This window comes from Lissotriton helveticus, chromosome 2_1 (assembly GCF_964261635.1).
Source record: "Lissotriton helveticus chromosome 2_1, aLisHel1.1, whole genome shotgun sequence".
Classification (NCBI taxonomy): Eukaryota; Metazoa; Chordata; class Amphibia; order Caudata; family Salamandridae; genus Lissotriton; species Lissotriton helveticus.
In genome coordinates, this window is record NC_136059.1 from 936,323,799 (window position 1) to 936,346,784 (window position 22,986).

Sequence of the window (22,986 nt, forward strand, 5' to 3'; positions counted from 1 at the left end):
ACAAGTATTGGCAAAGCAAGTAGGCGTGGCTTTAATATGCTGACGTAGATACTCACAAATGTTTGCATGTGTTAGCACAGTAAATCACACCACATGTTGATGCTAATAAAAGAGAAAGTAGCTTGAGTGATCCCCTGCAACTCAATAACAAGTCAAACAAGAGAGCATGTGATCATCTCAAACCTCACAGAACATGCAATTCTATTCTATGATAGCCAACATAACTATTGCAAGATGTGTCTCAGTTTGGAATGACCTTAAATCTCCTAGACCCTGCTATATAACATTATTGAAAATGTGTGGGTTTCTAGCTGGAGCACAGTTTGCACGTACCGCTGTACTGCACGCCGTTATTAGAAGTCCCTCTTGAGTCCAACGTAAGTCCTTGAAACGTCAGATACAGTACCACAGCCATAACTAGATTTCATCTTGAGTCAGACAGTAGTTGTTCAACAGACTTTGACAAAGGTGCAGTACCTCCAGCCTTTACTAAATGTTCTTCCTAAATCAGACTCTATCTGCTGTACCAGTCTGCAGTGGCTTAGGCCTGGAGGTCTCATAGGAATATTCAGGTAGCCCCCAAGTGGCTACACCAGTTTGGCTGCTGCTTGTGCTTGGCAGGCAGCAGTGTATCTGGAAAGCACCAGAGCCTCCTTTTTCATAGATTTAGAGATGAGAAAGCAAAGAAGCAGATCAGACCCTGTTACCAGTAATAAAGCCAGCAATTTGCTAGTCTCTGTAAATAGTTCAAATAAAGAATTTTTCCTGTTTTTATTGCACCTGGTGCACATGTCAGTGTTTGTTGAATTCTGTTCTGGCAATGAGGCAGTTCGGCATCCATGTTTGTCCCTGTGAGTACTCCAAGTCTGCTGGCTGTCATCCTTTGCTGTTTCTGCAGTAATGTTATCTTAGGAGGATGCCATTGTTCTTTGTGAAGTCAAAGTGGCTGCTGCTTCGCCCAATTGGAGTTTATGGAAGCCCGTCATGTCAAAGATGCCACCAACATTGTACATGCAGCTGAAGATGCTGTTGCAGTGGGCATGCCTCCTCCTTTAAACACAGGTGAATCGTCAAGTCTCGCTCCAAGATGAGCTCAGTGGGTGAAGCACTTCCAAATCTACATTGACCCTGTTGGCACCTCAGATGAAAGGGCACCTGTTTTCTCTAACTCCCAGAACATTGCTTCGAACTCTTTGGGTGACACTGGCACTTGTACAGAATTAAAGCAGACTTTGTCAAAATATGTTCAGCTCATAGCTGCATGTGAGTCCTCCAGATCAAGGTAAAGACTCTTTCGGTAGCATAAGCAACTTAAAGACAGTGTGACCCTAGCTTGTGCACTTCTCTCGGGACATGGTTTGGCTGAAGCAATTGATAAACTACATACTGTGGATGGCTGCAGTGATTGTCCTCTTGCATCAACACTAGTGCACATAAGTATCAAGAGAAGACTGGGCCTGCTATGGATACCGTCTTCCCCATGCTTGACACTAACCACCACTTCAAGAGAAATACAATGCATCTAAAGGAAAAGGATATATATCTACCTTTACCATTCCAGATCAGCCCAGGATTCCTGTGAAAACCATGGCTTTCGCAAAGGAGAACAAAACAGATCCTTCATGGAAATCACAACACCAAGTGAGATAACTAACTGAAATGGGATCTGGCAGCAGCTCTCCTGCACATTGGGAGCATACGCCACCCTGAATTGTGAAAATATTCTTTAGCCACAAGAGACTTGGTACTGAGGATGATGACATCAGAGAACCGGTATAGGACATTGACACTGACGGTATAAATTGTCTTGTTTCGTTGATGCAGGAGCCAGCATCAATTTGATGATAGGCACTACATTTGGCAAGTTACAAAATATCTTCTTCCTTACCGCAGTATTCAGATGTGTGCCTCTGGCTTGTAAAAGTTGTTTTCAAACCACATTATCGCATGATGTCAGACAAGGTGAATTTAAAAGAATTGTGATTGCAATTGAGGCAGATATAGACTGCATTCTTAGTTTTCATAGGGCAGTTTAACTCAACCTGCTGCAGGTAGTATGCCAATTAATTGTACAAACGGAGATATCTGAGTGTTCCCGTGGCACCACACCGTTTCCTGAACTCTTCTCTGGAATGGGTAAACTCAAAAGAAATCCGACTCGCCTGTACATAAATGAAAATGTCATGCCAGTAACTTAGTATTTCAGAGGGGAGATCTTTCAACATCTAAAAGTAAGTTCAGGCTGCGATCAATCGCCATCTTTCATAGGACGTCATGGATCCCATGAAGGGTCCGACCTCTTGGTTATCCCCTTTTGTTCTACATTGTAAAAACAAGTATGGCAATTACTTTACTTCTTTCTGTGTCAGTTCTCTTTATCATCACATTTAAAAAACCTTTAATATACATCAGTTCGTGGGAGGCGCTGCACAAAGACCTATGTTTTAATAAAATAATGCTCCACCCTCTTCGGTGTCGATCACAGTCTCACCTAACCAGAATTAGCATTCTGTCAGGCTGAAAAAGTCTCTTGCTAGAGCGTGGGTCTACAAAAATGTTTACTTGGAAAGTCGTTCATGATTGTTACTGACCGTCTTGCGCTCTTCACCATCTTTGGATAACTGAAAGTGAAAATGCTGCCACAGATCAAGAGGTGGGGGGCTTCACTTGCAGTAATATTGTTTCTAAATAGTGCGTAGACCTAGAAATGAACAAAACCTTTCTGACTCTGTCATCCACTTTCCATTACCCGACTGTTCTCCAGATCCATCCATTGCTCAGGAGTGTCACGTCGTGATGCAGTCTAGTGGTTGGGGGGCGGAGCCGGGAACCAGGAACAGGAATGGGAGGGACACAAGACTGAGGGGCAGTTACGAGTAGGGCATGAAAGAATAAAGAAGCGTTGAAGATTACTCCTCGGCTCCTGTCCTATTTGGGGGGGCATGACAATGGCGACGAGGGTGGGATGACAACTGAAGCCCACATTGCCCAAGACCCCTGCCGCCCGTGGACGGCCAGGAAAACAGAGAGCCTGCAGCCCGTGTCAGCGCAGCACGTAAGGAGCGCGAAACGGAATGCTCCACACGCTGTGCCTGAATGCTGCCAAAGCGCGAGAATCAGCGCTGTTTCAAAGAAGTTACTGCCCGTGCCCTGACATCCTGATTAACATAGCGGAGGTATTGCCCGCCGACCCGTGTGTCCCCGGAGGGTGGCCCGACACCCGAGAGCCTGCAGGGGTCCCGATGCGATGCTCGGAAAGAGCGCGAAAATCGAAAGATGCTGAAAGCCGCCACTCACCCCAGTAAAGAAACTGCCTGCTAACACGAGGGGTCCCTGGAGGGAAGTGGGGAGGCAAGATCAGGCTGCAGCCAGCGGTCCGCCGAGAAGCCGGAGAGCGTGTGCCAGAGCGCCACCTCGTGTGCCTTCAAACGCTGCCTGCCTGCTGAAAGAAGGGCGCGTGTGCCAGAACGCTGCCACCACGTGTCCCCAGACGCGAGCGATCGGCTCTGCGTAGCGCCGGAGAACAGCGCCCGGTCCCAGACACGAGGCGAGGAGCGAGGGGCCAGAAACGAACACAGAGCGAGGAGCGAGGGTGAGTCCAAACCCCGCAACCTTCCTCGTGCGTTCAAACATAGATAGCAGCAGGTGCAAGGGAAGAACAAATGAGACACGATGTCCCGCGCGGCGGCCATTTTGGGGTCAGGCGCCAGCGCTTAAACCAATCCACGCACCCTTGATGGCGGCCATTTTAAGGTCAGGCGCCACTCATTTCCAAGGACTTTGCTGAAAGAAAAAGGCGGGCAACACGCATTTAAAGCAAAGAAAAGCCTCCTCACATAAAGAAAAGACCGTTGTGAAGCCAGCAACAATATAATAGAGCCTGGACGATTTCCCATCCAGATATCCAGGGGCAGTCAGTTGCAGATGTCCGATACAAACCCTGATAGCTCATCCGGAGGGAACGACATATCAGGCCCAGCAAGTACAGGAGGCCCAGCTCCTCCAGCTAACGTGCCCACAATGGCCAACAATCCCATTGGAGCCTCGTTCACGCGTCAACCAGAGATAGAATAAGGGAACAAGCACAAGTGACCGCAGGAAACACACAGCGGTGAAGACTAGAGGACACCATAACATGCATTGGCAAACACAAGAGAACGAGCCCTGGTGAATGCAACAACCACGAACAAAGAATCAGACCGCCAACGGCTGAGTGGCGACCAAGCTAATCTCAAGAAATCAAGTCTGTCTACCTGAAGCTTGCGTACTACATCATCATGCCTGTGAGGAAAGACACGCACAAACCCAATCCCTGCATTGGAGTACCTCCTCCAGTGACACAAACCAGCGCTCACCGTTTAGGTCCTGAATGGTCAAGGTGGCTGGAGTCATTGGACGAATTCCTCGCAACGATCGGTGAGTGGAGGGATAGCAGACGTCGACTACTACTGCTTCAGGTCACGAAGGCCGACGTTTAATCAAAACAATTTTAGCAAAAGACACAGAGACATATAGGGGACTCAGAGAGACGCTGCTCGCTCACTTCTACGCGAAGGAAGACGTGGATCATGAACGCATTGCTTTCAACGCAGCACGGCAGGAACCATTAGAATCCTTACCAAGCTTTATTACCCGGCTGCAACGTCTAGTGAAAGGTTGCCACTTCGACACCTTCACAAATGAAGATGCAATCCCACTGCGGGTGATTGAAGGCTGTTCAAAACCCGACACCAAGCGCAAGATCATTCAAGGGCGGTTCTCGCTAAAAGAGATCATCAGGAGAGCCGAAATTGGAGAGCGGGTCACAGCGAGGAAAGTGTCCGAAGAATTCCACCACGCTGGAGACAAAAAGAGAAGAAAGGAGACATTCCCCATGTCCGCGAGGAAAGCCCAGAAGTCAAACAAAACCCGAGAGAGGGAGGGCGAAAGCGGACTAGAGGCACGATACCATGAGAGACAAAGTGACAGGGAAGCAGGAAACAAAAAGAGAAGACAGGAGACATTCCCCATGTCCGCGAGGAAAGCTCAGGAGTCAAACAAAACCCGAGAGAAGGAGGGCGAAAGCGGACTAGAGGCAGGATACTATGAGAGACAAAGTGACAAGGAAGCAGGAAACAAAAAGAGAAGAAAGGAGACATTCCCCATGTCCGCGAGGAAAGCCCAGGTATCACACAAAACCCGAGAGAGGGAGGGCGAAGGCGGACTTGAAGTAAGATACCATGAAAGACAAAGTGACAGGGAACTCCCTGAGTCACCAACACAAAGGACAATGGATAAGGGTGTACGAAAGACTGGGACAACCAGGAATCGTGACAACCAGGTTGACATAACGCCGAGAAGCCACTCAACACACTACTCTGGAGACATATCAAGCAGTGACACAGACCACACAGAGGAGGCCGAAGACAGTCTACTCAATGGTCATAACGAAAACTACAAACACCGGCGAGGAGACAAGTCACGTTATATTCGGAAACTAACATACTACTCCGGAGAACCATCAAGCAGAGACACAGACCACACAGAGGAGACCGACGACAGTCGACTCAACGGTTATGAGGAAAGGACCAAACACCGGCGAGGGGACAAGCCACGCCATCCCCAGAAAACGATACACACATACACTCGAACAACTCAAGATGCATACGCTCAAGCCATTTGTGATCTGGAGAAAACAGAGAAGAGTCAAATACTCCAAGACCAAACCAAGGAAGCAAATACGTGGCTAGCAAACAACCCCGTCATACCAACAACACAAAAGACATTTCAAAAGATGCACCCAGAGGAGTGTTTCCTCGATAGCGTCGACTCCAGGAGTGCGTCGTCGACCGACTCAGAAAGCATATCCGGACGATCACTTAAGTCAATAGAGTCCTGGTACCGACAACGGTCACGGTGTCCACCACTTGAAAACACAGTGGAAGCAAAGGCCATTCTCCCTGTCCAAAGCAACACACCTCAGGCCAACAACCTGCAATGTCTGAACTCCCCACAAGGCAACATGCCATGTCAGGCCCAGGAACACCATGATGTGAAGAATATACCGTCACCATTGAAGGGGTCAGCAAGACTTACGCAAAAAGGGCACAGATGCAGGTGACTGCACCCGCTGGGCGGAAAGGGACCACCCAGTCACCCTACCCAGAGGGGCCAACACTTTGGGAAAGAGAGGTCATCATCATCAGTTAGAAGGGAAGCGTGCACCTGTGTTGTCTGGCATGCCTGTCCAAGGACAGGAGGACAGTGCTGCCTCTGACCGAATAAGACAACGAGAAATAGAAGTGCATGCAGGCGCTCGGAAGAAAATTAAAACAACGGACACACGTGCAAGTGATCAATTGCCGCTCAAACAAGAACTACAAAAGAATACGGACAGCCGACATCTAGTGGAGCCATCGACAGCCACATCACAAGAAGTGACACTCCTGTCAAGGCAGCCGGAAAGACACAATGAAGTGTCCCCAACAGACTGCACCCTGCTGACACCTGAGAAACAGACCGAGTTTGAGTTTGTGATGGAGACGTGTCTCATGACTCAAACAGGCGGGTCGCCGCCCTGTGCAGCTGATCAAGGTACTATAGAAGTTCGGGAATCAACTTCGTTTGTTAAAAAGGGGGGAGATGTCACGTCGTGATGCAGTCTAGTGGTTGGGGGGCGGAGCCGGGAACCAGGAACAGGAATGGGAGGGACACAAGACTGAGGGGCAGTTACGAGTAGGGCATGAAAGAATAAAGAAGCGTTGAAGATTACTCCTCGGCTCCTGTCCTATTTGGGGGGGCATGACAAGGAGTACCTGTGATTCCTGGTCCAACAGGCGTGCCTGGTAGCGCTCAACAAGAGTTTCCTTCGATTTCAGTGCTTGGTTAAATAGTGGTTTATTCCTGTCTGCGTCACAAACAATAATACTTTAAAAAATGCTTTGTACAACTGGAAGGCTTTATCATTAAAAAACATCACTAGTAAAACAGTCGTCTCATTGAATGTTCTTGAATTGAATTTTTTTATTGCAATTATATGGCAGCCAGGTGGCGGCATATTTTCTTTTGTCCTTGTTATTTTTGTGGCATATGCTTGCATTTTTTTTTATTCAGCTTCGCACCAGCCTGCCAAGACCTGACCCATTGGCTTTGCCAGCGTTTGTTTAAAAAATGTATTTTTTTAACTAAATCATGCGTTCACTATCTTCTAAGAGATAAAAGTATTTGACTTTCATGGTCTATTTGAAATGTATGATGTGTTTTTTCATTGTAAAAGTTCCAATTGTGCAGTTATATTAGTACAAAATATTTCATAATTAAATTGTAATTTTCTCTTTCTTCTAGGTAACAACATGCTCTTCATGCACCTGGATAGCAACAGGCTGGACCACATGCCAATAAACTCCCTTTTGGATCAGGCTGGAGTTCAAAATGTGGATTTCAAGCCCAAACCTCGGATAATAGATGTGTGACTTGACACTGAATCCTGGATTGGCAGACATTGTGTGTGATTTTAGACGGCGTGTTTACTGCATTCTACATCAACGAGAGCCCAGAGTCCACACAGAGCAACCTGAGATGTTATTTTATGTTACTGAGTACAAAGACACAGAGAAATCTGAAAATATATATCCACTATTTATTTTCTTAAATTGAGACGTTATTTATAATTTTTGCCCTAAGTGCTGGCTGTTGGGGAGGGACTCAGTACAATCGAGGACACTTTCAAGAACTCTGTAGTGCATGGCTGACTCCTCGCTCTTCATCTCATTCTTGTGAGTGAGGTTTTGTGGTATTGTTGAGCTATCGCTTATCTTGTTTAGTTTGACAACCAAAATGGTTTGATTGTGTTCCCTTTCACAGGGGCATGGCCCCAGCTGGTGGGACTGGACTGGGTCTTGTGGTGGGGTCATGCTTCGCTACCATACAGTTGTTTCCTGTCTTCATTGGCACAAATCACCTGATAAACTACCCAACACGCCCAGAAGAGTTACCAGTGCTTCGGACTGAATCAAGCTTTCCCCATCCATAACTTTTGATGGCTTATTCAGTAGAATGTTTTTTCTTTCTGACGTGAATCCCAAAAAGAGACTTTTCTTGCTTCATCCATTATCAACTCTTTCCTCTTCCTCATCACTGAAGAGGTAAATCATCCCCAAAGAATGGCGTCTAGCCTGCAAAGCCGCTTTTTTCTCTTTTCCCAGATTCTTGCCCGTCAGCTGGGCTCTTATGCTATGGGAGGAGCTGATCAAGAACAAACATATTGTTTTTCCCTCTCTCTCTTATTAGGGTCCATCATTACCTTTGTGTGCAGGTAAGTGGTACTATTTTTGATATTGTCCCTTTTGTCTTCTCCACAGATGGAATGTATTTCAGACTGCAGACATTGCTACTGGACTGATGGGTCTGCACTGTGGAGGCTTGTGCTGTGAGCAGTTACTTGGGTCAAACACCCTTGGGCTGTGCCTTATGTGACGGTGCTGGGCTCGCTTGGGCATACTTGCAGCATATTTATCCTTTTCACTGGGCAGGACTCCTTTACATTGCTAGACTATCAGGATTTTGCATGCTGGTTATCCACTTGAGGCTGGTCGCGCTGCCATTTCTGAGTTTTTGGACACAGCTATTTGTAACCATAGCGCCTTCAAACGGAGGAGGAGGTTCTACTTGTCCCAGTTGGTGCCTACTTAAAATAAAAAATATATGGAGGGAAAGCATTCACCATAAGCCTATCATTTCTTCCCAGAATCCCTTTGGGGCTCACATTATCTGATTGGGGAAAGAAAACATAGGTCCAGGAAGAGGCATTCTGTGATGAGGGAAGTAATCCTCTCCTCCGGTTAGAATGCTGTTCTCCTTCTTCCCAATAAGTTGTTGGGTAACTTCTGCTCCCATGACTGCGAATCAGTTGCAGTGCTTCATTAAACCTACTGTGCAGTTTGTGGTGAACCTGTAGCTGCAGACGCCCAGGGCTTGACGGGAGAGGAGATGCCTGTCTATTGGGGTGATAACGTGGATGGGGACGTTGATATGGTTAGTATGTACGTGAAAAAGAACTGGTTGGGGTATTGGCCCATATTCAATATAATTTGTGGCTATAGGAAGTTCTACAGCCATCCTCTGCAGCTCTGCTGATGGATGATGACTTCAGCAGGTACAAGCCGATTAATTGCTGCCAAGTTTTCTGATATCTTACATGCCATATTTCCATGTTTTGAGTGTGTTTATTTGTGGCAATTTTAAGTAAATATATTTAAAGTGTGTTGATTCTTAAATGCTAATGGTGTAAAAAATCAATTTCAAAATATATCTTTTCATATGTTGCTTCATTTTGATTTGTACTATTTATAGGGGGAGGTTGATAATGGAATTCTGATTTGTATAGATACCGAACCTTAAATTAAGCTTCATGAAGAGTCCATTGAAATATAAATCTGCAGGTTCCTACATTTTAGATATAAAGTTTGCACATGAAGTATAACCCCCATTGTCCGTAAATAGTAATCTATGTGTCCTCTATTTAATTAATCAAATAGTTTATTTTCTTCAATTCAAAGAGGCTGATGTTGAAGGTAAGCTGACACTCTGCATTCTTTTATGTTTCTATTGAGTGCAAAGACTATGTGCGTGCCTTGAAAATGTTACAGAACAACGGATAAACTAAACCTCTTGATCCCTGTTGAAAATGTTCCTAATTACTTCAGATATTTTACAGATTTGGATGGATAAGGAGCAAAGTGAAGGCGCCATTTTAGATGGGCTGCATTTTATGGGTTCAACAATGGCAAGGACGGTTTGAGCTTTTGTAGAGATATTTACTTTCATTTTTCACATACCCCATGATTGAGACTAGTAGCACCATGAGGCTCGAATGGAAAATATGCTAGTGCTGTTTAGCAGTGTTCGCCTCCCACTCACCCATTCAGATACCTTTTAACTCAGAAATGTACAATATTTGGAGATCCCATATAATGAAATGAATTTTTGCTTGTTTAGAGTAGAATGGGGAGAATTACTTTTTCGGGTCTGCTACTTGGCAAGGTATTTTGGTTTCCTTATAATAAAATAAGTTATATATATATATATTCACTGAAAAAACCGTAGGTTATAGACCATATATAGTTAGGAATTAGCATTTAAAAAACCTTATTTTACTCACACAAAACCATTGAAATTCCATATATAGTTAGTTGCACTAACTATATATCCCGCACCCGCAATCCACTGCTGATCATGTCACATATTACATCATTCATGACATGGTCAGTGACATCACTGATGACATCACTGATGACATCTCAAATGACATCACTGATGACATCATCCAGTGACTGTGTGTTTCTGTAAAGTTTAAATATGTTTTACATATTGAAGAATGAGTGGATGTATAAGTGTCTGAATAAAGGTTTTAGTAGGTGCGTGATTGACTGTATGAGTGAGTGATTAAATGCGTCTTACTGAATGCACGGGTTAGTGACTAAACTGTCTAAAAGTGTGCATCAGTATGTCTGTTGTTGTGCAAGCTGCTGCACGTGTTAATCAGTAGCTATATAAGTAGCTATATGGGTTATTGATTGGTTGCACAAGTATTTGTATGGGAGACTGAGTGTGTGTATGGCTGGCTGGGAGGTGTGTGACTGTGCAGATCAATGTGTACTTGTATCAGTGATTCTATAAGAGAGTAACTATGTGTTAGTATATGTTTCAAAAATGTAAGGTGTTCTGTGTTTAACTGTATAGATGAGAAAATGGAAGTGTGATTGATTCTTTTCAGGACTGACTAGGTGTGTGAGTAACTCCATGGATGAGTGGCAGAGTGTGACTGTCTGCATAGGTGTATGAGTGCATATGATAGTGTTGTAATAATGAGTGACTGTATGTATGAGTGATTGTATGGGTGAATGTGTGTGTAGACATAGGAATCAGTGAGTGCGTATGTAGTAACTAGTATTGGTGTGTCAATGGTTTCAAAAATGATACTCTCTATTTAACACTGGGTGTAACGGAGGTTATATTAGAGTGTGAGGAGATGCATTGTATTATCACATGAATTATATCATCAGTGATGTGATCATTGATGTCAAGTGAGATGTCATCAGTGATGTCATTTGAGATGTCATCAGTGATGTCATCAGTGATGTCACTGACCATGTCATGAATGATGTAATATGTGACATGATCAGCAGTGGATTGCGGGTGCGCGATATATAGTTAGTGCAACTAACTATATATGGAATTTCAATGGTTTTGTGTGAGTAAAATAAGGTTTTTTAAATGCTAATTCCTAACTATATATGGTCTATAACCTACGGTTTTTTCAGTGAATTTTCAAGGTTTTGTAAATGCTAATTCCTAACTATATATGGTCTATAACCTATGGTTTTTTCAGTGAATTTCATTGGTTTTTTAACAGCTAATATCTGTAGCTGTAAAATGTATTCTTCTTTAAATCCAAAAATATATTTTATATGTTTATTAATAACTTTTTTTTTAAATATTTTTTTTTCTTCGTTCCCGCTTCGCGAATCGGGAAGCTTCCCGTTAGCTGACCTTGATGCCGCGAAATAGACCGCGAGCCGGTAAACGTTTCTTTACCGCAACTGCCGCGTTAGAAAACAACATCGTGACGCCTCCCGTCCGCATGACGTTTCGCGTTGTCGCGTGATACGTCATATGACGTGCTACGTTAGCGAACTCGTACGCTTACCGAGTCGCAAAGCACAGGTTTCTGGAAGCAAACCGGGAGGCCCTGCAAAGCGCGTAACATACACACAGCAGGTCATGTGACTTGGTAATAACACTTTTCATTGGTTCATTTCACTTTCTGTTTCCTAATGATGTAAGACTAGGTCATATGATCTAAAATGAACACTTTTCATTGGTTGAGAACTATTTTTTTTCCCAAATGGTGAAAATCCCTCCTTCTTTCCTCACTCTGACTTTCATCATTGTGAGAGAAAGACCCTTTGTTACCAGTGAGCAATGGCTTCTTTACTAGCTTCAGCTGGTGCTTCCCCACCACCTCCACCACATCCAAGGAAGAGTGGACCACCTGCTAAAGTTATAATTCAGCAAGAAGACGAAGAAGAGGAACAGGACGACCTAGATAATCTCCCTATTATGGCCAGAAGATCTATTGTACCGGAAGTAACGGGACCAGAGGGCAGGGAGATGGTGCCAAATATACAAACGAGATTTCGTGAAGTAAAACAAGTCTGCGTACATTGCAGTGGATTCATTTGCTACGGAGAAAGTAGCATCACTCTGATCAACAGAGCTATTGACAATCATGCTCATGTTTGTCCGAAACTCCCCAAACAATAAATTCTTTTTTTTTGTTTTCTTGCTCCTGTTGAGCCCTTTACAATGAATCGTTTTCGTTGCCCCCTCCGAAAAAAAAACAAAAAAAAATATAAAACTGTTCAGAAAAATTCAAAAAAAGTAAAAAAATGTTCCGAAAAATAATAGAAAAAATATAAAACAACAAAAACAATAAAAAAAAGTTCTTTTCAGAACTACCTCCCCGTTATTAAAAAATTGGTACAATATTTGCAACTGTGCCAACCTCTATTTCTCTTAGTTCGCTTCCCAGTTCGCTCCCCGGTACGCGAACCGGAAGCGAACCAACATTTTTTTTTTTAAAAAAGAACAGTAAGTATAAGGGAAGGAAACAGACAGTTATGTTAAAAGAAAGACAGCTATAGGGGAGTAAACTAGAGATTCACTAGAGAATCCACTGCTGATGATGTCACATATTACATCATTCATGACATGCTCAGTGACATCATCAGCAGAGGATTGCGGGTAACAGTATCCCTAGTTTATTCCCTATAGCTGTGTTTCTTTTAACATAACTGTCTGTTTCCTTCCCTTATACTTACTGTTCTTTTTAAAAAAAAAATTTTAGATCAGTCAGAAACAGTGAAAGTAATGAAATATAAAAGACTACGTAGAATATGAGCACTGTATGCAACAACTTTGACACTTACAGAAGACTCACCTTCTCCATGCCTCCTACACAGTTCTACATGTACATCATAAATGCAAACAGAACAGAATTAATTATACATGTTAAATGGTTTATTTTTGCTGTTCTCAGAATGTATCAAATTTCACTAAAACAGTGACTTGAAGGTATTCATCATATAACAGCGGGGAAAAAAAAACACAATCAAAATGATTGTGTTTAAAAAACCCAAAAAACATTACAAATCAGAATTCAGAACTCCTTAAAGTTAACTTACTTTCCATGACGGCCAAGGATGTCCTATGAACAGCTTACACTCTGTTGTGCTGTTATTACTTTCAACCCGCCACTTTCTGAAAGAAAACCTCCATCGTTTTCAAAAACATGTTACATACAATAAATGACTTCTTGCTCTCTACCACAATTTTCCACAAGGCCAAATCTTGTCAGAGCCATGTATAACTCTTGGATTTCTTGTTAGCCAATCCCGTCTTTTCGCATTTCCGCAACTTTCAGAATTAAAATGTTGAAGATCATTTACACAATCCTGGACTAGTAATATCTTCCCCTTCTTGCTCAATCATGTTCTACATTTCCTATCACACTGATACTGCTTACTATGAAGCAGACTTACACTACCTTTATGACTAGTACAATTATTTAATTCTCTACATCACTTTTAATCACAAAGCAATGTAAAACAGTAGACAGCATTGCAGACTTACATTCCCTCTACTCCATGTTTTGATTGGCTGCTTCAATTAGCTTATAAAAAGAAACAGTTTTTCTGAACTCATTCAAAGTGCACGTATTTCTCCATAAAGTCCAGTGTTATGGTAAGAAGTTATGTCTCTGTACTACACTTATCCTCAAGGCCAAATCGTGTAGGAGCCATGAGAACTTCTTGAAATTCCTCAGAGCACATCCCGAGATTCTTTCCCTAAAATTTTGGTTTTAAAAACACCAGGTAAGAGTTTTTAAGGTCAAACGGCAATTTTTTTTTGAAAATTAAAACAGAATCATTGCAGAATGACCAGCCATTTCTACACTTTAAATAAGCTGTATAATGTCCTGATGTTATTGAAGGACCATCATGATATATAATTGCTACAGTTACAAAAGTCCTTCCTGATATTGACAACTGTGAAGCCACAAAATTTTTAATTAAAGTTGTCAATTTTGTTCCATCAGGCCTACATCGTTGGAACATTAAAATGACATACTGGCCATATGTTCGTATAAATAATGTGGACATCATTTCAGATTTACATTGGCTACACTCCATGTTGTGATCAGCTGCTTTTACTAGCTTATTAAAAGAGACTGATTTACTGTCTGGCAAAGTTAAATATATAAATCTTTCTGAGTCTACACTAGTAGTACTTGATACCCTACAGTTCTCGCAGTCATGCTGCCATTGATAAGAAAGCCCAAACAGGTGATCTACATCTACACCTTCATCATGCAATACATCAAGCATGTACATTAAAAACTCCTGACAATCTTGCTGACTATTTTGAGAGAATTGTGTTTGGCCTGAACATCTGTCTAACAGATTTCGAATTTCAGACACACTTTCTATGTTTGTTCTATCAGTGCTACATTTCTCTAACACAGAATTTAACAAACTGCAAAATCTTTGATCAGAATTGACCACAATCTCTTCTTTTACATTTTCTAGAGAAAACAAAACATTAACTACTACATTAGCATAGCAGTTGACACCAGAACTGTTTTCAAATTGAAAACCAACAACATCTTCAACAGAATCCTTTTTGTTTCTGCTTATAATTTCAGGTTCATCGACTTTTCGTCTTTTTGCTACAACCTCCCCAGTATTGGTCACATTTCTTCGTTTCCGGCCTACCACACGTTTCTCAAACAAAGGATACTGAGGCAAATGTGGCGCATACTCTCTTCTCAACCTATTGTATTCCTTAACACAATCTAGATCCGCACACATGTTTGTGACATCACACTCAATCAAGTACAATCCCGATAAAGTCCTAACTCGTGACAATGCCACATATGCCATACCCTCCTTGAACACAGAACTGCCAATATTCACCAATGCACAGTCTACACTTAAACCTTGCGATTTATGAATTGTCACCGCATATGCCAAGCAAACAGGAAACTGCTTACGACGAACATATAAGTCTTTTACAAGCAAAAATCTAGCAGAACAACGAGCAATTAGCTGTACTTCCTCAATGCCATCAAATTTAATTTTTAAAAATTCAATTCCATCTCTATTTCTGTATTTCACAAAATCAACAACATTACCCATTGATCCATTTACCAGACCTCTTTCAACATGTAAATTCCTTCTTAAAATTATACGGCAGTTCAAGCACACATTCAGAGTCTTTTCAAAACCCGCAGTTTTAGATATACTCTTCTCTAATGAATCCAATTTTGTTTTCAGATTCTCAGACAAAATAATTGTTGATCCCATATGCTCTACTCTGTCAATAGCTTCCAATTTCACAATCTCTTGCTTTTCTAAATGCAACATTTTGTTGTTGAATTTGGCACATTCTGCAAGAGTTGGCATCAAACATATTCCAGATTTTTTCTCAGTAACTTTCTGAAAAATATTCTCAGGCACAACATCTTCGTCTGGATATAAATTTGTCAGTAATCGTGCATGTAAAGCTTCTTTCCCATGCTCGGTCACTTTTCCAATTCTAACATCTTGTAGAATAGTCTTGTAAACTTCATCCTTTGCCTGACGCATATTTTCATGCAGTTCAGCATAATTGAAGTTTAACCATATATTGACGTTGCCAATACTCCCTAAGCACTTCCTGGTATCTTCATGCGTGAGCATTTTGAACACAGGTTGCCCTTTCACTGGTGTCAGCTGCAGAAGATCTCCGAAAACAATGATGTGTTTGCCACCAAATAACACATCATACTCTGTTTTGAGAACTTCTTGCATTCTCAAATGCACAAAGGCAAGCATGACATTGGAAACCATGCTTACTTCGTCAATGATAAGAAGTTTCATTTTCCTCAAGACTCTTGAAACTTCAAAACAAGCATCTCCAGATAGCTTGTGATATTCTAATTTGTTGTCATGCTCCACTGGCAGCATCAGTAAACGATGTAAAGTAATCCCTTTAATGTTATGTGCTGCCAGTCCAGTTGGAGCGGTGACAACACAAGACAGCGATGACTCTGTCCTTTCCTGCAAATAACATGAAATTGCTTTAATAAGGAAACTTTTTCCAGTTCCCGCTTCTCCACTCACGTACAGTCGGACAGGCTTCAACGACGTACATGAGCACTCTTTCTTGTCATGACTTAATCCATGATCAATTTGCATGGTAAGTTCGTCATATATTTTCCTCTGCTCAACGTTGAGTTGTCTTTCCAACTCTTCTAAGTTAACCGCATCCTCCTGAGCATGTGCCATGGCTCTTTCCACTTCATTCATAGCAGTGGCAGCTTCATTTTCGATAAGAGGTCCTCCTAGTGGATCCTGACTCAATGAAGCAGAACTCTGACTGTCCTGAGAACTGTCTCTGGCAATCTCGGCTGCAATCGTTGCTTCCTGCTCAATTTCCACATTCAACATTTCTACATATTTGGGAAAAGCAGGACATTCTATGGTCTCCTTGGCAGCATTGAATGAGTCTTCGTAACAAGGGAAATCTCCAAGCAGTTCCTCTTCTGCACGCCAAGGCTTAAAAAGTTGCAAAAGTGCTAAATAGAAAAACTCCTTTTTTTCAGGAGATTCGCCACTCAATTTTCGATGGTTTATCAAGTGGCATTTTCTTTGCTTGACCAGACATCCCTCACTTCCTATTACAGCATACACTCCTTTCTCAGTATCTTCTTTGATGTTCCTCTTGAATATGTAATTTTGCAGAACCTCATACAGACAAACATTCTCGAGGTGACTGCTTCGATTTGGATAATATGTATCCAACATGTTGCTCTTCAAAATGTCGGTACTGTTTGGCTCCTTTTCCGCCAAATACTCAATTTCCCGCACAGGTTTCAGAACTCGATTACGCGTTGCAGCAAGACCAACACTCGCCCAAACGATACTCCTGGACTTGGCATAGAGACTTGCTGAAGACAACCGGTCAGAACATTCGTAAGCTCCGATTTCTCGATGCGACAACATCTTCAGACTGAAACTGTACAACTTCTTGCTGAGGCTCTTTTCATGGGAAATGTCCTCCCACATATCCTTCAATTCTGTCTTCTCTTTTTTGGTGATGTAAGATGTCACATACCGAGCCACAGCCATACAGTTATCAGCCACAAACTGTATATCCATGTTAGCATTCCACATGGACAAAATCACCGGGTTGTAGTCGTTAATGTACTTAGACTCTTCGTTCCTCTTCAAATTGTATGTGTTTTTAGGTGATTTCTTCATCACATTATGTCGCAGCGAAGACATCAAACTATTCACTCTTCCTTTAGAAATCACCGGTCGTGGAAAGCCGAAACGACATTTGGTGTAGAACTTGTCTTTGTTCCGGAATTTACGACGACAGTACTTTCCACATCGATGGCTTTGGAAACGTAGAACTTTTTCTCGTAGGCTTTTTTTCTCCTTTGCGTTTGGAACAGCACACGTAGAATACTGTTCTATGAAACTCATCACTGAGTCTTCTGCATCCGTTCCAAATTTAGGTGCATCCTTGATCCACAGCAACATATGTATATGAGGAGCACCTCTTGCTTGGTACTCCTTCCTCCAGAAGAAATCCAACACCTCTCCAAGAGGTGGATTCTTCTTATTCATGATGAAAGACATCATACCTTCAAATCTATGATTGAAGTACCTACATACATTGACTGGATCCAAAGAGCACAGTGATCCGGGTGTCTTGAATTCGATGTTTTCTACGTTAGCATTTGCCTCTCGTAGAAATTCAAGTAAGTCTTCCCAGCCATACTCAGCACAGCTCAAAGTGAGGAACCATGTGGGAGTTCCTAAGTTCCTTAGCATACATTTTAAATCACCATGACGACGGTACCAGTACTCATTAGTACCACGCTGACACGCCATGAGATTAATCAGGTGAGAATCCAAAATACTGTCTTGGACATTGACTTTATCCATAAAGTCACTTGCCGAGATGTTTTGCATGTGTATACCACTTTTCAAGATGTGGTTCACTGCATATGACAGTCCAGACAGATCGCTTTCAAACAGGAGATGAAACAAATAAGGAATGCATTGTCGAAACCTAGGATCTCCTGCATACAATCGCAAAGTCCGGTATTCAGAAGCAGGAATTTGATGAGGTCGCTCATCATATCTTCCTCCCTGACCTGTTGGAAAAAGCTGTGGGAAACACCGAGCTTCCAAACTTTCCTCCCAAACACTAATGGGACTCCCTTTCGCTTGTTTCATTTGAAACAACTCAATAGCATTCCCCATGACTTCCTTGGAATGCAAAGGATGAACACTATAATGTTCATATATTTCTTCACTAGTACAGGGTTCTACTTTCTCAATTTGACCAGCACACAAATCGTTATCCTCTTCCTCACTTACTTCCTCTTCTGCAACATATACATTTTTATAGTACTTATTATATTTTTTCAAATACAATGTTGCCCTTTTGACTTTCCTAACATCTACTAAATCTTGCCATATTTTCTTATTCTTTGTCGGAACCCCATTAACTAAGATAACAAGAGGTTCCTCTTCCACTTTTTCTACTCCAATTGTGTTAATGTTTTTCTTCAAATCTAGAGGCAAATAAACAACTCTTCCCTTTAATCCTCTCTGTAAATCTGATGGAGGCAATTTCCCTGTCTTTGGCTCCATTCTTACAATAGCCTGAAAGGGATGGATACTTTGAATCAAAATAGATTCATAAGTATTTAAATCCTTCAATTCAGAAGGAATCTCAACCAATTCCAGATTATTATGAACTGCTCTAGCAGGCATCTGGTTTTGATTTAATTTGTTACAACAATAAGTACACACACGTTGATCCAATCCCAAATCAAAACAATTTTCTACCATCAAGTATGTTGTAAAATCCTTCCATTCACTATTATTTTCCCTTTCACTTTTTCCATATAAATCCACTAACTTAGTCTGATTCTTATAATAAGTGCGTCGACAACACACAAGTGAAATTTGGCCTCTCACTTGATTTCACCTCAAACGTCGCAATTTCCCTCTGGAAATTATCTGTACTGGAAACCTGTACACTATCTTCCACATTACTCTCTTCTTCTTGGTCAATTTCAACATTCTCCTCTTTACTTCCAAAGTAACAAAACTCAATTTCTTCACATATATTCTTCACATCTATTTCAGAACCATGCAAAAGAGCAGCGCATAATTGTTTAAGCATAATTGCTGGACTCTTAGCATAATACAACATTCTAACTAATTTCCTCACTTTATTATGATGCACTGCTAGCATCCTGAAATGATGAAAAACACTCTGGCATACTCTCCTGGAAAGACAAGCCAGTGAATGACCATGCAAACCTATCACTTCTCTCACTCTGCAAGGATCTAATTCTTGCAACAACTTCATTTTCTGCTTCAAACTGTTCTTACTAAATGACCGTATAAAATCACAAAGCAAATTGATGGAATCCTGTCGTACACTGCAAATACTACTACACTTCCAGGTGTACACAGGACCCTTAGGACGTCTCCCTAAAACCTCATTACCTAACACCTCTTCTATCTCTGTTGTCACAAGTTTTTCTTTTTCAACTGGACAACCATCTTTCACTTCATAAGCTCGACCACTGGTGTCAACTGCATGCACCAAATCATTATCCTGGAAATAACTCTCCTCATTAAAAAATGCCTCAGAGCTTGAACTATGCATCCATTCTCCAGAAAAAACTTCACAAAAATGACTACGATTAACTATTCTCTTCCATCTACTATTTCTTTTGAAATCATAAATTACCTTGTTTAGCTTCCGAATTCTATTGATTGTCAAAATAAATAACTTACGTTTAATTTCAAATGCCTGATCAATAACTTTCTCAACAATTTTTTTTCTCTTATAAAAAACCACTTTCTGCTGACCTTTCTTAATATTTTTTAACAAATTCCCAATTATCCTGTTGCGGAACATTCGTTTACGAATATCCCTAAACTCTTGTTTCCTTCTACTTTCATGCATAGAGTTATCTCTTACTCTAGCAGTAACATTTCTCATTGGCCTTTCCTTACCATTTGAATTCTGTCTCCTTTTCTGGACTGAAACATTTTCTGTAGTAATATTTTTTTTACTACACATATTTCTTATGACTGTTTTTCGACTCTTACCCGGTGCTTTCTTGGTGACTTGACAAATCTTTTTGTTAGAGGACTGCTGCATTCTTCCATGGTCCTGCTGTCTTTGACGTTTTGCAGCCTTTCTTACTCTTTCTTTGCTAGGCATCCTAAAATCTTGAAATAATCTGCAGTTGAATCTGTGGTAAAATATAATAAAAAATGTTATTAACCACTATTACCCAACAGTAAATTAATAACAGTCATCAAAAACTTAACACACTACTTAAGTATATAATATACTAAAGCCTATCTCCAATTTTTCACTGAAAAGGACTCATCTCTTCTTAACCTTGGATAAACCTCACCTACTCTGTGTCCCCTGCACATAATTAAATGTAAAGGGGCAGATTTATATTAACTAGCACATCCCCAGGGATGCACCAGTTAACGTGCACCGCTGCTCTGCCACCCACGGTGTGCCGCATTTACAATCAGATAGAACAAAGCTACATCAAAACCCTGCGCCTGCTTGAAGCAGGCATAGATCTTGACGCAGGTAGGCTGAAAGCTAAAGCAACAACTAAGTATCGTGTGCAGAAGTTACAAAAAAGGAAAAATGGCGTTTAAACCAGTAATGAGCCCATGCTAACGTAACACAGTGTAAAAATATCCAGGATCTACATCAGTTTGGGGTTCACGAACCTGGCAGGTACAAGGCACTGAGGCTTTCCACTGTGCATGTCTCATCCCAAATCATATGTTGTTTGTGAATGAAACAATTTCCCAGACCAAATGCTTTGGATTGGCTACTTCTAAAAAATTAAACACCCCTACTATCCCGGAGTTAGAGGAATATGATGGTTGGAGTAATTTTACTCGTTGTCCATTAAAGATTTACAGGCCCTACTCCGTAATTCTTCCTTTAACATTTCCAGTATAAATCCAAAAGGTTCACTGCTTTGGCAACGTGCCTTATCCACGGTTTAATAACGCTGCCTTTTGCTTTATATAAGTTTTCAAATTGTATGAAATATATACCAATAGGTCGTTATTAACCTTTAGGTAGTGGTTTTCTTCATGAGGTCTGGTCGCTTCCATACACATACAGATTTTCAAAGATGATCAAGACCTTTATCTGAATGGAGAGGAATGCACTGAGACGCCAGATCATTCACTAATGTGTAGGCACATACAGTTACACGGTTCATGCAACAAACACCGACCAAATATGGCTTGCGTGTTGCAAGGCACGCCAGTTCCTGCTATCATCCCCACGTTCAAGTTCTTGGAAAATGGTAGTTATTTGATGCTCAATAATGAAGATTGTTCTGGGTTAATTAAAAGTATTCATTTTATCGTAACAGTAAATGAACGGGTTATTTGCTGCAGAAATGTTCTATTTCCTCCCACACATGAACATAGGGAGTTTTCAATCTGGCCACAAATACCAACCTTGGGAGCACATTTCAACAGCATGGCAAGAATAAGAGCTCTTTTGTCTCAGAGAGAGGTGGCCTTGAGTTCGGCCCGTGAAACTTTCGTGCTTCACATAGCGAACACCCGTACAGAGCTGCAGACCCTTTTAAATACAGATTCGACTTTGCATTTCAGCAAGATTACCCATTCATTTCCATGCAGCAGGAGGCCCATAGGAATGAAGGTGCAATTTGCGATTAGCAATTACCTCATCGCAAATTACGAATTTTTCCGACGGTGCAGGGGTGTCTCAAGAACACCCTGCTGCACCCCTGAAAAAAAAATTTGGGGTCATATGGCGCACATAAATTTTGAAAACATTCCTTTACCTCAAAAACGATTTTCAACTCATAATTTGAAAACACTGCACATGGGGAAATGACTTAAAATGTCCTTAAGACACATAAAAGCATTTTTTGATTGCCTTTGCAGCATGTTTCAGTCACCTTTAACATGCCTATGTAACGGAAACATTCAAAATCTAAATTTGCCATGCACAGGTGGGAGCATATTTACAAGCAATTTGCTCCACAGACAAACTTCTTACATTGAAATGGGAAAAATAACATCAGAGACTCTCAATTACCTTATAAAGAAGCAGACACCATTATGTCCTTCTCATCAATATTAAAACCATTGCTTTTTCTCAAAAACGATTTACAAGTCATAATTTGAAAACACTCCACAGCTCCTATGCACATAAAAGCCCTGTCAGTACTAATACTTCACATTTTCTCCAATTACAATTTCTCAAAGAAACAAAATCTATTTGTGAAACACTTGAGACAAAGCAACATTTGAAAAACACAACTTTCTTCATAATTTTCTCCTTAAAGCACACTATTTTCTATCTAAATTAAAGAAATTTTTTCTCACCTTAGCAAATACTTTGAATTTCAAAACAGTCTCAGAAACACACCAATTTGTCTTCAGCAGAGCAAAAGGTATGCACTCCAGAGTCTGCAGCTATCAAAAGCACAGAAATGCTGTAATTCCTCACACAGATCTCTCATGTCACCCAATCAAAACTCTTCCCTCACTTTTTTTCAAAGCAAAACCCTTCCCCCCTCTGCCCCCTCTCTGCTTTTTCTGCATAGCAACCACCTCTTGCAAGACCTCTCACACAACAATGTTGCAATTGAACTCTGAACTCTCAGTGCACCTGCATATCCAAAGCATTCTTTCATTTAATGATTTTTTCTTCGCCACTCAAAATACATCTTTCAACGAACTCATCCATGCACACTAACTTTCTGTTTTCAACAATCAAAATCCACCAATCACTCTTACTGCTTCATTAACACAGAAACTCCTCAGTTTTTTTCATTTTACA

The 22,986-nt window shown here is 41.4% G+C and overlaps 1 protein-coding gene across 2 annotated transcripts in view; it reads left to right on the forward strand.

Moving 5' to 3' along the window:
• PRXL2C (peroxiredoxin like 2C) overlaps positions 1 to 9,303 on the forward strand; it is a 96,296-nt gene extending 86,993 nt beyond the window's left edge. Inside the window, exons 6-7 of one of the 2 annotated variants that reach the window (XR_013607089.1) lie at positions 7,324 to 8,123; positions 8,340 to 9,303. Coding sequence is in view for 1 of the 2 variants with exons in the window: in XM_078675669.1 (XP_078531795.1) it covers positions 7,324 to 7,451 (128 nt within the window). In the remaining variant the exon portion in view is untranslated. Of the gene's footprint in view, positions 1 to 7,323 lie in introns of both variants that reach the window. The other variant, XM_078675669.1, reaches the window with a different exon arrangement.
• The last annotated feature ends 13,683 nt before the right edge of the window (positions 9,304 to 22,986 follow it).